Genomic DNA, 17,039 nt, shown 5'->3' with positions numbered 1-17,039 from the left:
ACAACGTTCACAGTGGCCAAGATCCGCAATCATCCAATCGCTGGCATCTGGGCACCTGAGACTCCTTCAGCGAAGGCCCTTCCCAAGTCCTGGGGACCTGTGTTGTTAGCATTCAGTCAGTATAGCTCCTTGGTCCGGGGCAGCAGATCTCTCCCATTCGGGAGCCTGGCAATGCACCGTCCATCTGTATCACACATCTGCCCTAGACAACGTGCCAGGCTTTCTACTTGCAGACCAAGACTTCGTGTCTGCTCTGGATGCTGCTGACCCAGCCCCCTAAGTTACTTAACTCTTTCCCTACTTCTAACACACAGTTACATACATTACAATAGTAAACATTAGGACCAGGCAAACACAGCATGATACATTAAGAATACATAACATATTTATATACAGTGCACAGGGGGTCACACTGAAGGAGAGGAGGGTGCAACTGAGGGAACCTACCACCCCCTTACACTCCCCCTCCTTAAACATGGCCACCCCTGGCCATGGCAACCTGGATGAACAAATATAACAACAGACTCCCAGTCTCTCTGCAGGAAGGTCAATAATGCTTCTGGGGACAGTCTTCCCCTCCCTCCTTTCAGCAGACCACGGGCCCTTTTAGCGATGGTGGGCTGCATGTTAAATATGGGGCCAGCCCAAGCGTTAAAGTGGGGCAAAGTTCAGGAGCACACAGTCCAGCAGCCACGGTGCACCAACGGTGCAAAACAAAACTGGGAGGAGGGGAAAACAAACAACATTAGCCATTACCAGGTGGACAAACTTGACACCCTTATCCTTGGGCGTCATTTAGAGCTTACTGCCCTCTTTGGGAGGCGAAACAGTCCCTTACTCTGGGTATAACCGGCACCGATATCAAATCTTAACTGTATATAGTGTATAGTGTACATTTAATATACAGTGATCACCAGTGACATTATACACAGGAGCTCTGTATGTAGTGCACAGGTAATACAGTGATCACCAGTGACATTATACACAGGAGCTCTGTATATAGTGTCAGTGTACAGGTAATACAGTGATCACAGTGACATTATACACAGGAGATCTGTATGTAGTGCACAGGTAATACAGTGATCACCAATGACATTATACACAGGAGCTCTGTATATAGTGTCAGTGTACATGTAATTTACAGTGAACACCAGTGACATACACAGGAGCTCTTTATATAGTGTCAGTATACAGATAATACAGTGACCACCAGTGACACTATACACAGGAGCTCTGTATATAGTGTCAGTGTACAGGTAATATACAGTGATCACTAGTGACATTATACACAGGAGCTCTGTATATAGTGTATAGGGCACAGGTAATACAGTGATCACCAGTGACATTATACACAGGAGCTCTGTATATAGTGTATAGTGTACAAGTAATATACAGTGATCACCAGTGATATTATACATAGGAGCTCTGTATGTAGTGTCAGGTAATACAGTGACCACCAGTGACATTATACACAGGAGCTCTGTCTATAGTGTCAGTGTACAGATAATACAGTGACCACCAGTGACGTTATACACAGGAGCTCTGTATATCGTGTCAGTGTACAGGCAATATACAGTGATTACCAGTGACATTATACACAGGAGCTCTGTATATCGTGTCAGTGTACAGGCAATATACAGTGATTACCAGTGACATTATACACAGGAGCTCTGTATACAGTGTCAGTATGCAGGTAATACAGTGATCACTAGTGACATTATACACAGGAGCTCTGTATATAGTGTCAGTGTACAGGTAATACAGTGACCACCAGTGACATACATAGGAGCTCTATATATAGTGTCAGTGCACAGGTAATACAGTGATCACCAGTGACATTATACACAGGAGCTCTGTATATAGTGTATAGTGTACAAGTAATATACAGTGATCACCAGTGATATTATACACAGGAGCTCTGTATATAGTGTACAGGTAATACAGTGACCACCAGTGACATTATACACAGGAGCTCTGTCTATAGTGTCAGTGTACAGATAATACAGTGACCACCAGTGACATTATACACAGGAGCTCTGTATATCGTGTCAGTGTACAGGCAATATACAGTGATTACCAGTGACATTATACACAGGAGCTCTGTATATCGTGTCAGTGTACAGGCAATATACAGTGATTACCAGTGACATTATACACAGGAGCTCTGTATATAGTGTCAGTGTACAGGTGATATACAGTGATCACTAGTGACATTATACACAGGAGCTCTGTATACAGTGTCAGTATGCAGGTAATACAGTGATCACTAGTGACATTATACACAGGAGCTCTGTATATAGTGTCAGTGTACAGGTAATACAGTGACCACCAGTGACATACATAGGAGCTCTATATATAGTGTCAGTATACAGGTAATACAGTGATCACCGGTGACATTACATACACACACTGACTCACCAGTGACGCCTCTAGTTGAAGTCCTTCATCTTCGCTTTTCTATTTGATCCAGCACAGACCGCCATCACTGCTTCCAGTCGGGATTCGTCTCTGCAGAAAATAAGATGCAGTTATCTACAGGTGATCACTTGTAGAGCATATTTCCCACTTTTTCCCTGACTTTTATGCTACGTCAGATAAAGAAAAAAGCGACATAGTGCCGCCCTGCACAGTAACAGGACCCCTCTTTTGTCCTCCCCCATAGAAGACAGCATCCTCAAAAGTAAATTAAATTACAGCAGTAATAATGTTCCCTGATTGGCCCTTACGGTAATTATGTCCCCACTGACCACCATAAACCAATACTGTATGTTCCTCATCTTGACACACATACAGTAATTATGTAACCCGTGTATTTAATAAGGTCCCAGATCTTGGACCCTTTTATTTAATGTCCCCATTCTGGGCTCCATTATGTTGCCCCCATCCTGGGCCCCTATGTCCACTTTAATAATGTCCCCATCCTGGACCCCTTTATTTAATAATGTCCCCATCCTGGGCCCCTTTGTTTAATAATGTACCCATCCTAGGCCCCTTTCAGTAATAATATCCCCATGCTGGTCCCCTTCCAGTAATAATGTCCCCATTATAAGCCTCTTCCAGTAATTATGTCCCCATCCTGGACCCTTTCCTGCAATAATATCCCCATCCTGAGCACTTTACAGTAATAATGTTCCCATCTTGGGCCCATTACAGTAATAATGTCCCCATCCTGAGCCCCTTACAGTACTAATGTCCCCATTAAGGGCCCCTTCCAGTAATTATCTCCCCATCCTGGGAGCCTTTATTTAATAATGTCCCCATCCTGGGCCCCTGACAATAATAATGTCCCCATCCTGAGGCCCTTACAGTAATAATGTCCCCATCCTGAGCCCCTTACAGTAATAATGTCCCCAGTCCCTATCCTGGGCCTCTTACAGTAATAATGTCCCCATCCTGTGCCTACTTTATTTAATAATGTCCCCATCCTGGGCCCCTTTGTTTAATAATGTACCCATCCTAGGCCCCTTCCAGTAATAATATCCCCATGCTGGTCCCCTTCCACTAATAATGTCCCCATTATAAGCCTCTTCCAGTAATTATGTCCCCATCCTGGACCCTTTCCTGCAATAATATCCCCATCCTGAGCACTTTACAGTAATAATGTTCCCATCTTGGGCCCATTACAGTAATAATGTCCCCATCCTGAGCCCCTTACAGTACTAATGTCCCCATTAAGGGCCCCTTCCAGTAATTATCTCCCCATCCTGGGAGCCTTTATTTAATAATGTCCCCATCCTGGGCCCCTGACAATAATAATGTCCCCATCCTGAGGCCCTTACAGTAATAATGTCCCCATCCTGAGCCCCTTACAGTAATAATGTCCCCAGTCCCTATCCTGGGCCTCTTACAGTAATAATGTCCCCATCCTGTGCCTACTTTATTTAATAATGTCCCCATCCTGGGCCCCTTTGTTTAATAATGTACCCATCCTAGGCCCCTTCCAGTAATAATATCCCCATGCTGGTCCCCTTCCACTAATAATGTCCCCATTATAAGCCTCTTCCAGTAATTATGTCCCCATCCTGGACCCTTTCCTGTAATAATATCCCCATCCTGAGCACTTTACAGTAATAATGTTCCCAACTTGGGCCCATTACAGTAATAATGTCCCCATCCTGAGCCCCTTACAGTACTAATGTCCCCATTATGGACCCCTTCCAGTAATTATCTCCCCATCCTGGGAGCCTTTATTTAATAATGTCCCCATCCTGGGCCCCTGACAATAATAATGTCCCCATCCTGAGCCCCTTACAGTAATAATGTCCCCATCCTGAGCCCCTTACAGTAATAATGTCCCCAGTCCCCATCCTGGGCCCCTTACAGTAATAATGTCCCCATCCTGTGCCTACTTTATTTAATAATGTCCCCATCCTGGGACACTTTATTTAATGTCCCCATCCTGTGTTGCCTTATGTCGCCCCATCCTGGGACCCTATGTTATCTCATCCTGGGTTCTTATGTCCACTTTAATAATGTCCCCATCGTGGGCCCCTTACAGTAATAATGTCCCCATCCTGGGCTTCATTATTTAATGTCCACATCCTGTGTTGCCTTATGTTGCCCCATCCTGGGACCCTATGTAGCCCCATCCTGGGCTCGTATGTCCACTATAATAATGTCCCCATCCTGGACCCTGTCCTGTAAGAATATCCCCATCCTGAGCACTTTACAGTAATAATGTCCCCATCCTGAGCTATTTACAGTAATAATGTCCCCATCCTGGGCCTCTTTATTTAATGTCCCCATCTTGTGTTCCCTTATGTCGCCCCATCTTGGGCTCTTATGTCCACCTTAATAATGTCCCCATCCTGGGAACCCTATGTAAGCTTCTATGTCCACTACCCTGGCCAATCACAGAAGGGGGGATTCTTCTCATTTTCCTGCATGCTTCGGTGTCCTCTTGTGGGTTCATGTTTGGCATGGTCATTGAAATGGCCCCTGACTGCTGCTGTGACAGTGAACAAGAAGAAACCATGGCGTGCACTTTGTGTGGGACCTTCGAGGTGCCGGTGAATCGGGATGGAGAGCCCTGTAAACAAGTGGTAGTGAGTCACGGCACAGTCCTAAGGAACATTTGTGGACAGTTTATTTCACATATAGTGGTAAGACAAAGGCGCTGATATGAAAGAAGGTGCAGGGAATAAAGTGACCACAAAATAACGAGGGTCTAATTCACCCTGCGAAGAAGGAACATGACACGAGAGTCAGCTCCACGTACAAGAACACCAATTATAAGGCAGGATAGAACCCCGGAGACAAGACTATATAAACACATGAGGACGCTCGTCAAGGTGAATGCCCGAGGGATAACCTTTATTAATGAAAAACAGGAGAGATTGATGGAGATCCACATCCACAAGAGATAGAGCCCCTGAGGGAGCTGCTGTACCTGGAGACACAGGACTGACGAGATCCAACACAAGAGACATTGAGCATCATTTACCCCGACGCGCGTCCTAGCTCCAACAATTGGTCTTGTCAGTCCTGTGTCTCCAGGTACAGCAGCTCCCTCAGGGGCGCTATCTCTTGTGGATGTGGATCTCCATCAATCTCTCCTGTTTTTCATTAATAAAGGTTACCCCTCGGGCATTCACCTTGACGAGCGTCCTCATGTGTCTTGTCTCCGGGGTTCTATCCTGCCTTATAATTGGTGTTCTTGTGTGTGGAGCTGACTCTCGTGCCTTGTCCATGTGAATAAGACCCTCGTAGGGTTGGAACGTTATTTTTTTGTCGCTAAATTCCCTGCACCTTCTTCCATATCAGCGCCTTTGTCTTACCACTATAAGTGAAATAAACTGTCCACAAATGTTCCTCAGGACTGTGCGGCGACTCACTACCACTTACAGCTGTGACCGGATGCTCAGTGACAGGCCGCGCACTCACGTCACATAGCAGTAGAATTGAGAGGTCGGCGGCCCGTCACACATCAGTGCGCCCTGTCACAGCTGGAGCCGGCGTTCATCATGATGTGCATCGTCGCCAGGGCCGGCTCCAGGTTTTCATGGGCCCCTGATGAAAGAGTCTCAGTGGCCCCTTAACACATACTACAATTCCTGATGCACAGATAAGAACTATCAGTACAGTACAATGACAAAGATTTCACTTCTTACATTACATGAGTGATATCTATTGTACATTCTACAATTGCTCAGAAACCAGCGAATCCCTACAGCGCACAGAGTGACTGCAGACTTATAAGTATGGATGGGGTGGTATGGTCCTCCATGCAGTATAATCGGCACCACATAGTCCTCCATACAGTATAATGGGCACCACATAGTCCTCCATACAGTATAATGGGCACCACATAGTCCTCCACCCAGTATAATCGGCACCACATAGTCCTCCATACAGTATAATCGGCACCACATAGTCCTCCATACAGTATAATGGGCACCACATAGTCCTCCATACAGTATAATGGGCATCACATAGTCCTCCATACAGTATTATGGGCACCACATAGTCCTCAATACAGTATTACGGGCACCACATAGTCCTCCATACAGTATAATGGGCATCACATAATCCTCCATACAGTACAATGGGCGCCATATAGTCCTCCATACAGTATAATCGGCACCACATAGTCCTCCATACAGTATAATGGGCACCACATAGTCCTCCATACAGTATAATGGGCACCACACAGTCCTCCATACAGTATAATGGGCACCACATAGTCCTCCATACAGTATTATGGGCACCACATAGTCCTCCATACAGTATTATGGGCAGCACATAGTCCTCCATATAGTATTATGTGCACCACATCGTCCTCCATACAGTATAATGGGCACCACATAGTGCTCCATACAGTATTATGGGCACCACATAGTCCTCCATACAGTATTATGGGCACCACATAGTCCTCCATACAGTATTACGGGCACCACATAGTTCTCCATACAGTATAATGGGCATCCTCCATACAGTATAATGGGCACCACATAGTCCTCCATACAGTATTATTGGTGCCACATAGTCCTCTGTGCAGTATTATGAGCATCACATAGTCCTCCCTACAGTATTATGAGCACCACATAGTCCTCCTTATAGTATTTTGGGCACCAAATAGTCCTCAATACAGCATTATGGGCACAACATAGTCCTCCATACAATATTATGAGCACCACATAGTCCTCCATACTGTATTATGGGTGCCACATAGTCCTCCATGCAGTATTATGAGCAACACATAGTCCTCCTTGCAGTATTATGGGCATCACATAATTCTCCATGCAGTATTATGCACATCACATAGTCCACCATACAGCATTATGGGCACCACATAGTCACCACATAGTCCTCCATGCAGTATTATGCACATCACATAGTCCACCATACAGCATTATGGGCACCACATAGTCCTCCATTCAGTATTATGGGCACCACATAGTCCTCCATTCAGTATTATATGCACCATATTTGCTCCATACAGTATAATGGGCCACATACAGTATAGTGCTACATACAGTATAATAAGCCCCATATAATGCTCCATGCAGTATAAAGGGCCCCATATAATGCTCCATACAGTGCAATGGGCCCCATACAATGCTCCATACAATGTAATGGGCCCATATAATGCTACGTACAGTATAATGAGCCCCATATATTGCTCCATACAGTACATTGGGCCACATATAGTGCTACATACAGTATAATAAGCCCCATATAATGCTCCATACAGTATAATGGGTCCCATATAATGCTCCATACAGTATAATGAGCCCCATACAATGCTCCCTACAGTATAATGGCCTCATATATTGCTCTGTGTAGAATGGCCCTATATAATACTTCATACAGTATAATTGACCCATATATTGCTCCACATAGAACAATGGCCCCATATAATACTCCACACGGTATATAATGGGCCTCATATATTGTGCCATACAGTATAATGGGCCTAATATATTGCTCCATATAGCATAATGAGCCCCATATAATGCTCGATACAGTATAATGGCTCCTTATACTACCTGGAAAGAATAATGGCCCCCATAAAATGCTCCACACAGTATAATCACCTCATATATTGCTCCATAAAGAATAATGGCCTCATATAATGCTCCACAGTATATAATGGCACCACATAGTCCTCCGTACAGTTATATGGGGACCACATAGTACTCCATACAGTATTATGTGGACCACATAGTCCTAAATACAGTATTAAGGGCACCACACAGTCCTCCATACAGTATTATAGTCACCACATAGTCCTACATTTAGTATTATTGGCACCACATAGTCCTCCATACAGTATTATGGGCACCATATATTGCTTCATACAGTATATTGGGAGACATATAGTGCTCCATAGAGTATAACAGGCACCACATAGTCCTCCATGCAGTATTATGGGCACCAAATATTGCTCCATGCAGTGTAATGAGCCCCATATAATGCTCCATACAGTATAATGTGCCCATATAATGCTCCACACAGAATAATGGCCCCATATATTTCTCTGTATCGACTAATGGCCGCATATAATGCTCCATACAATGTAATTGTGCCATATATTGCTCCATATAGAATAATGGTCCCATAGAATGCTTTGCACAGTATATAATGGGCCCGATGTATTGTTCCATACAGTATAATGGGCCCAATATATTGTTCCATATAGTATAGCGGGCCCCATATAATCCACCATACAGTAAAATGGCCCATATATTACTCCATACAGTTTAATGGGCCCCATATATTGCCCGATATAGTATAATGGGCCCCATATAATGCTCCATACAGTATAATTCCCCTATATATTGCTCCATATAGAATAATGGCCTCATATAATGCCACACATTATATAATGGCCCCCAAATATTGCTCCATACCATATAATGGCCCCACATAATGCTCTATACAGAATAATTGACCTATATAATGCTCCATACAGAATAATTAATGGGCCCCATAAAATATAATAATAATCTTTATTTTTAAATAGTGCTAACATATTCCGCAGCACTTTACAGTTTTGCACACTGTCCCCGATGGGGCTCACAATCTAAATTTCCTGTCAGTATGTCTTTGGAGTGTGGGAGGAAACCAGAGAACCCGGAGGAAGCCCACGCAAACACGGGAAGAACATACAAACACCTTCCAGCTGTTTTCCAAGGTGGGATTAGAACCCAGGACTCCAGCGCTGTAAGGCTGCAGTGCTATCCACTGAGCCACCGTGCTCCATACAGAATAATGGCCCCATATACTGCTTCATACAGTATAATGGCTCCAGATATTGTTCCACACAGTAAATGGGCCCGATATATTGCTCAATACATTCTAATAGGCCGCATATATTGCTCCATACAGTAAAATGGGCCCCATCTAATGCTCCATACATTAAAAGAAATCAAATACTCACCTCTCCCGTTACCCAAAAGGCCTGGACTGCTCAGTGATTTCTGACTCTCTGTGCTGCTCAAGACAGAGGGCATGCAGTAGTGACATCATCGCGCCCTCTGTTTTTCTCCTTCCTTCTTCTCTCTTTCGGGCCCACCAGGCATTTCACCAGTATCCCACCAGGCCAGTCTGACCCTGCAGAAGACCAGGCCCAGTGTATTCCTGTCTTCATGTAGGAGAGTAGTGAAGTCATACATGGAACTGAGCTGGGAATAGACCAAGTCCAGTGTATTCCCATTATCATGTGTAGGAGAGTTAGTGAGGGCACGCATGGAGCGGGGCGGGGAGAAGTCCAGGTCCAGTGTATTTCCATTATCATGTGTAGAAGAGCTAGTGAGGTCATACACAGAGCAGAGTGGGGAAAAGATCAGGTTCAGTGTATGCCCATCCTCATGTGTAGGGGAGTTCGTAAGACTATATATGGAGCAGAGCCAGGAGATGAGGTCCAATATATTTCTTTTCTAATGTAGGAGAATAATGAGGTCATGCATGGAACAGAGGTGGGAGAAGACCAGGTTTAGTGTATTGCCATCATCATGTAGAATTAGTAAGGTCATACGTGGAGCAGAGGCAGGCGAAGACCAGGTCCAGTGTATTCTTACCCTCATCTGTAAGAGAGGTAGCAAGGTTATACATGGAACAGAGCTGAGATAACACCAGGTTCAGTGTATTCCCATCTTCATGTGTTGGAAATTTAATAAGGGCAAACACAGAGCAAAGCCAGTAGAAGACCAGGCTGAGTGTATTCCCATCTTCATGTGTAGGAGAGTTAATGAGATCATACATGGAGCAAAGCTGGGAGAAGACTAGGTCCAGTGTATTCCCATTCTCATGTGTAAGAAAGTTTGTGGGATCATACACTGAACCAAGCCAGTAAAAGATCAGGTCCAATGTATTACCATCTTAATGTGTAGGAGAGTTAGTGAGTTTATACATGGAACAGGGCAGGGAGAAGACGAGATCCAGTGTATTCCCATCTCCATGTTTAGGAGATTTTGTAAGGTCATACACTGAGTAGAGCTATGAGAAAACCAGGTCTGGTGTACTACAACCTTCATGTGTAGGAGTTTGAGTCAGGTCATACACTGAGCAGAGCTGGGAGAAATCCAGGTACTGTGTATTTCTACCTCCATGTGTAGGGCAGTTTGTAAGGTCATACATGGAGCAGATTCAGAAGACCAGGTCCAGTGTATTCCCATCATCATGTATAAGAGAGTTAGTGAGGTCATATACAAAGTAAAGCTGGGAGAAGAACGGGGCCAGTGTATTCCCATCCTCATCTGTTGGAGAGTTAATAAGGGGATTAATAGATCAGAGCTGGGAGAACACCAGGTTCAGTGTATTCCCATCCTCATGTGTAAGGGAGTTCATAAGGTCTTACACGTAGAAGACACGGGAGAAGACAAGGTCGAGTGTTTTCCCATCCTCATGTGTAAGAGAGTTAGTGAGGTCATATACGAAACAAAGCTGGGAGAAGATCAGGGCCAGTGTATTCCCATCCTCATCTGTTGGAGAGTTAATAAGGGGATTAATAGATCAGAGCTGGGAGAACACCAGGTTCAGTGTATTCCCATCCTCATGTGTAAGGGAGTTCATAAGGTCTTACACGTAGAAGACACGGGAGAAGACAAGGTCGAGTGTTTTCCCATCCTCATGTGTAAGAGAGTTAGTGAGGTCATATACGAAACAAAGCTGGGAGAAGATCAGGGCCAGTGTATTGCCATCCTTATCTGTTGGAGAGTAAAGGCCCCGTCTCACATAGCGAGATCGCTGCTGAGTCACAAGTTTTGTGACGCAACAGCGACCTCCATAGCGATCTCGCTATGTGTGACACGTACCAGCGATCAGGCCCCTGCTGTGAGATCGCTGGTCGTGTCGGAATGGCCTGGACCTTTTTTTGGTCGTTGAGGCCCCGCTGACATCGCTGAATCGGTGTGTGTGACACCGATCCAGCGATGTCTTCACTGGTAACCAGGGTAAACATCGGGTTACTAAGCGCAGGGCCGCGCTTAGTAACCCGATGTTTACCCTGGTTACCAGCGTAAATGTAAAAAAAACCAAACAGTACATACTCGCCTTTCGGTGTCCAGGTCCCTTGCCGTCTGCTTCCTGCTCTCACTGACTGCCGCCGTACAGTGAGAAGTGAGAGCACAGCAGTGACGTCACCGCTGCGCTCTGCTCTCAGTGTACGGCGGCTCAGTCAGAGCAGGAAGCAGACGGCGAGGGACCTGGACACCGAAAGGCGAGTATGTACTGTTTGTTTTTTTTGGTAACCAGGGTAAACATCGGGTTACTAAGCGCGGCCCTGCGCTTAGTAACCCGATGTTTACCCTGGTTACCCGGGTGCTGCAGGGGGACTTCGGCATCGTTGAAGACAGTTTCAACGATGCCGAAGTCGTTCCCCTGATCGTTGGTCGCTGGAGAGAGCTGTCTGTGTGACACCTCCCCAGCAACCACACAGCGACTTACCAACGATCACGGCCAGGTCGCATCGCTGGTCGTGATCGTTGGTAAATCGCTTAGTGAGACGGGGCCTTTAGTAAGGTCATTAATGGAGCAGAGCTGTGAGAAGGCCAGGTTCAGTGTATTCCTATCCTCATGTGTAAAGGAGTTAGTGGGATCATACACTGAGCCAAGCAAAGAGAAGACCAGGTCCAGTGTATTACCGTCTTCATGTGTAGGAGAATTAGTAAGGTAGTACATGGAACAGAGCCGTTAGAAGAGGAGATTCAGTGTATTCCCATTCTCATGTGTAGGAGAGTTAGTAAGGTCGTACACTGAGTAGAGCTATGAGAAGACCAGGCCCGGTGTAGTCCAGCCTTCAAGTGTAGGAGTTCATTCAGGTCATTCACTGAGCAGAGCTGGAAGAAGTCCAGGTCCAGTGTATTCCTGCTTTCATGTTTAGGATATTTTGTAAGGTCCAGTGTTTTCCAGACCTCATATGTAGGAGAGTTATGTTCATATATTTATTAGTTACCTTTAATCTTATTTCCTTCAGGTCGTTGGATTCTAAATCAAATGTCATCTATAAAGCTGCAACAGCAGAGGAGAACATGGCATGACCGGCACAGATTGATAAAGGGATTGTGGGTGTATATAGTCTATATAGCAGCAACATAGAGTGGACCCCAAGGTGGGAGGATGTCATAGAGATGTGTGTTTGGGGGATTGTCACTTACAGACATCTGTCAGGTGTGTGGTGTGGGAGTAATTGTAACTCGAGGAGGTCATGTTTTTTGTGGGAGGGCCTGTCCTTGGTATTCTGTGTGTGGGGAGGGTATTGTCACTTGTAGAGCTTATCCCACTTGTAGGTTTTCTTGGGGTGAAATTGTTATTGGTAGGGCCTGTTCTAGGTGTGGAAGGGATAGTCACTAGCAGGGCCTGTCTAGAATGTTATTGGGTGTAACCTATTGGCTTATCTTGGCTGTGGAGGGATTGTCACATGTAGGGTTTCTCTTGAGTATTCAGGTAATGGTAATTGCACCCGTAGGACATTTCCTGGGTGTACTTGGGTGTCACCAGGAGAGCCTATCCTTGGTGTGGGAGATATTGTCACCAGTAGGGTTTTTCCTGAGATGTGGGGGATTGTCACCAATTGGGCCTGTCCTGGGTGTGGAGGCATTGTCATCTGCAGTGCCTTCCCTTGATACTTTTCAGAGTTAACAGTAGGGACAGTCCTGGTTGTGGGGGAATTATTACCAGTAGGGCCTGACCTTGATATTGTTGGGTGTCACCAGTAAGGTCTGTTGTGGGTGTGTGTGTGTGGGGGGGTTGTCACAAGCAGGGCATTTCATTCATGCTGTTTGGTGTCAGCAGTAAGGCCTCTACAGGGTGTTGTTTGGTGGCACAAGGAGGGTCTGCCCTGCGTAGTACTTGTCACCAAGAGGACCTGTCCCGAAGGATTTCAGTGGCACCATAAAGACCTGTTCCTGGATACCATCGGGTGTCAGCAGTAGGGCCTGTCCTAGGTGTCACTTCATGTCACCAGAAGGCCTGTCCCGTAGTCATTGCATGTCACCTGCTCTGGGTATGGTTGGGTCTCAGCAGTATGGGTTATTGTAAGTGTCATTTGGTGTCACCAGAGGGCCTGTCCAGTGCAGCGTTTGGTGTCACCATTAGGGTTGGTTCCCAGTAGTCATTGCATGTCACCTGTCTTGGGTATGGTTAGGTCTCAGCAGTATGGGCTATTGTTTCTGTCATTTGGTGTCACCAGAGGGCCTGTCCAGTGCACGTTTGGTGTCACCATTAGGGTTGGTTCCCAGTAGTCATTGCATGTCACCTGTCTTGGGTATGGTTGGGTCTCAGCAGTATCGACTATTGTAGGGTGTCATTTGGTGTCACCAGAGGGCCTGTCCAGTGCAGCGTTTGGTGTCACCATTAGGGTTGGTTCCCAGTAGTCATTGCATGTCACCTGTCTTGGGTATGGTTGGGTCTCAGCAGTATGGGCTATTGTTTCTGTCATTTGGTGTCACCAGAGGGCCTGTCCAGTGCACGTTTGGAGCCACCATTAGGGTTGGTTCCCTGTAGTCATTGCAAGTCATCTGTCTTGGGTATGGTTGGGTCTCAGCAGTATCGGCTATTGTAGGGTGTCATTTGGTGTCACCAGAGGGCCTGTTCAGTGAGCGTTTGGTGTCACCATTAGGGTTGGTTCCCAGTAGTCATTCCATGTCACCTGTCTTGGGTATGGTTGGGTCTCAGCAGTATCTGCTATTGCAGGTGTCATTTGGTGTCACCAGAGGGCCTGTCCAGTGAACGTTTGGTGTCACCATTAGGGTTGGTTCCCAGTAGTCATTGCATGTCACCTGTCTTGAGTATGGTTGGGTCTCGGTAGTATCGGCTATTGTAGGTGTCATTTGGTGTCACTAGAGGGCCAGTCCAGTGAGCGTTTGGTGTCACCATTAGGTTTGGTTCCCTGTAGTCATTGCATGTCACCTGTCTTGAGTATGGTTGGGTCTCGGTAGTATCTGTTATTGTAGGGTGTCATTTGGTGTGGCCAGAGGGCCTGTCCAGTGAGCGTTTGGTGTCACCATTAGGGTTGGTTCCCAAGAGTCATTGCATGTCACCTGTCTTGAGTATGGTTGAGTCTCGGTAGTATCGGCTATTGTAGGTGTCATTTGGTGTCACCAGAGGGCCTGTCCAGTGAGCGTTTGGAGCCACCATTAGGGTTGGTTCCCAGTAGTCATTGCATGTCACCTGTCTTGAGTATGGTTGGGTCTCAGTAGTATAGGCTATTGTAGGTGTCATTTGGTGTCACTAGAGGGCCTGTCCAGTGAGCGTTTGGTGTCACGATTAGGGTGGTTCCCAGTAGTCATTGCATGTCACCTGTTTTGAGAATGGTTGGGTCTCGGTAGTATAGGTTATTGTAGGTGTCATTTGGTGTCACCAGAGGGCCTGTCCAGTGAGCGTTTGGTGTCACCATTAGGGTTGGTTCCCTGCAGTCATTCCATGTCACCCGTCTTGGGTATGGTTGGGTCTCGGTAGTATCGGCTATTGTAGGTGTCATTTGGTGTCACCAGAGGGCCTGTCCAGTGAGCGTTTGGTGTCACCATTAGGGTTGGTTCCCTGTAGTCATTCCATGTCACCTGTCTTGGGCATGGTTGGGTCTCAGTAGTATGGGCTATTGTAGGTGTCATTTGGTGTCACCAGAGGGCCTGTCCTGGGTGTTGATAGTATGGGGTTAGGGTAACATATGAGGGCTAATATCACACTGTATATATTCTGTGTAACCGACATATCACGTACCAGTAAATATATTTGTATAAACCGTGGTAATCGTGTCCTCACTGTGAATATCCTCATTTTGGTTACAGTTTAAATCTTGAACCTGATTAATAAATTCTATTTTTACGACATTTTTCACCTTGGGGCGATTAGGTGTGTTGTACATAAAATGTATCCTCAGCAGATCGCTCACATATACTGGGCTCGGAGCCATCACCCTGATCCGGGAGGATCTCCGTATATGGAATCATTGAGCATTTCTTCCCAGTCCGGAGTCTAGGGAGGGAGGCCATAAATGGAGACTGCAGAAAGCAGGAATTCAGACTCCTTCCCCCAGATCCAAGATTCCACACATGGCAATAATGACTCAATACGCAAACACAGCATGAGAGATGGCGGAATCTGCTCCAGCATCCGGACGGTTAACTGTACCCCATCCCCCGCCATCACCCTATAACATGGGGACCACAATACAGTGATGGGGCAGGAAGACCTCCAGCCCCGTGGACAGTAAGTCATATGGCATGTGGGTGCTGACATTGTAGTCACTTCCTATATCCTGTACACGACCTCAAAGTGGAGTCTGGAATAATAATAATAATAATAATAATAATACATTCAGACAGTAATAGTAAAAGAATAGTAATATAATAATAACAATAATAATAATAACATGGAAATCTACATAAATCTAAAACAATGTAATATTAATGAAGAAATAAAAATAATAAATTATCACAGCAATTGTTATTAAAAATAGTAATAATAAAACACCAATTACAAAATCAATATAAATTAGTATAAATAATATTCATAATAACATAATATAAACAATAATAATATATGAATAATATTAATAATGAAGTAATAAAAGTAATAATAAAATAATAGTGATATAATATAATACAAAAATAAATAATAGTAATAATAAATATGAAAGAAAAGTAATTATTTAATACAGTAACAATAGTCATAATAAGAGTAGTCATAAAATAACAGGCGAGGACAAGCTCTAGTGTGAATCTGATATTAACCCACCTCATAATATAATCCCATTGTTTGTTCGGTCTAGGAATCGCACACCTGACATCCCTTTTTAGAGGGAGCACAACATACCTCCAAACCGTTCCGAAACCAGCTGGACAGTACCGAATCCATTGTCCTCAGGACACAAATACAAATGTGGAGCAGAGAAGAGGGGTCAGATCTCCACTCCACTATTCATTTTAGGAGTTATTATTATTATTATTATCATACATTTTTTTAGCGCTATTTATTCCATGGCGCTTTACATGTGAAAAGGGGGCAAATATAGACAAATACAATTAAACATGAGCAAAAAAAACAAGGCATACAGGTACATAAGGAGGGAGGACCCTGCCCACGAGGGTTAACAGTCTGCAGGGTATGGGTGAGGATACACTAGGAGAGGGTAGAGCTGGTTGTGCCGCGGTTCAGCAGGTTCAGGATCACTGCAGGCTGTAGACTTGTCGGAAGAGGTGAGTCTTCAGGTTCTTTTTGAAGGTTTCTATGGTAGGCGAGAGTCTGATGTGTTGGGGTAGAGAGTTCCAGAGTATGGGGGAAGCACGGGAGAAGTCTTGGATGCGGTTGTGGGAAGAAGAGATAAGAGGAGAGTAGAGAAGGAGATCTTGTGAGGATCGGAGGTTGCGTGTAGGTAAGTACCGGGAGACGAGGTCACAGATGTATGGAGGAGACTGGTTGTGGATGGCTTTGTATGTCATGGTTAGGGTTTTGAACTGGAGTCTCTGGGCGATAGGAAGCCAGTGAAGGGCCTGGCAGAGAGGAGAGGCCGGGGAATAGCGGGCAGACAGGTGGATTAGTCGGGCAGCAGAGTGTAGGATGGATTGGAGAGGTGCTGGAGGGGAGGCCAGAGAGTA

The 17,039-nt window shown here is 45.3% G+C and overlaps 1 protein-coding gene across 1 annotated transcript in view; it reads left to right on the top strand.

The window, feature by feature from the left end:
- The window catches only part of CA9 (carbonic anhydrase 9), a 377,380-nt gene extending 362,029 nt beyond the window's left edge, over nucleotides 1–15,351 (top strand). The window contains exon 12 of the mRNA XM_077267330.1: nucleotides 12,419–15,351. Within this exon, the coding sequence (XP_077123445.1) occupies nucleotides 12,419–12,482 (64 nt within the window). The 3' untranslated portion in view covers nucleotides 12,483–15,351. The remainder of the gene's footprint in view (nucleotides 1–12,418) is intronic.
- The last annotated feature ends 1,688 nt before the right edge of the window (nucleotides 15,352–17,039 follow it).

The sequence above is a fragment of the Ranitomeya variabilis genome, chromosome 1 (assembly GCF_051348905.1).
Source record: "Ranitomeya variabilis isolate aRanVar5 chromosome 1, aRanVar5.hap1, whole genome shotgun sequence".
In the NCBI taxonomy this organism is placed as follows: domain Eukaryota; kingdom Metazoa; phylum Chordata; class Amphibia; order Anura; family Dendrobatidae; genus Ranitomeya; species Ranitomeya variabilis.
The sequence above is the reverse complement of the archived record's forward strand: the minus strand, read 5'-3'. Positions and strand labels throughout refer to the sequence as shown.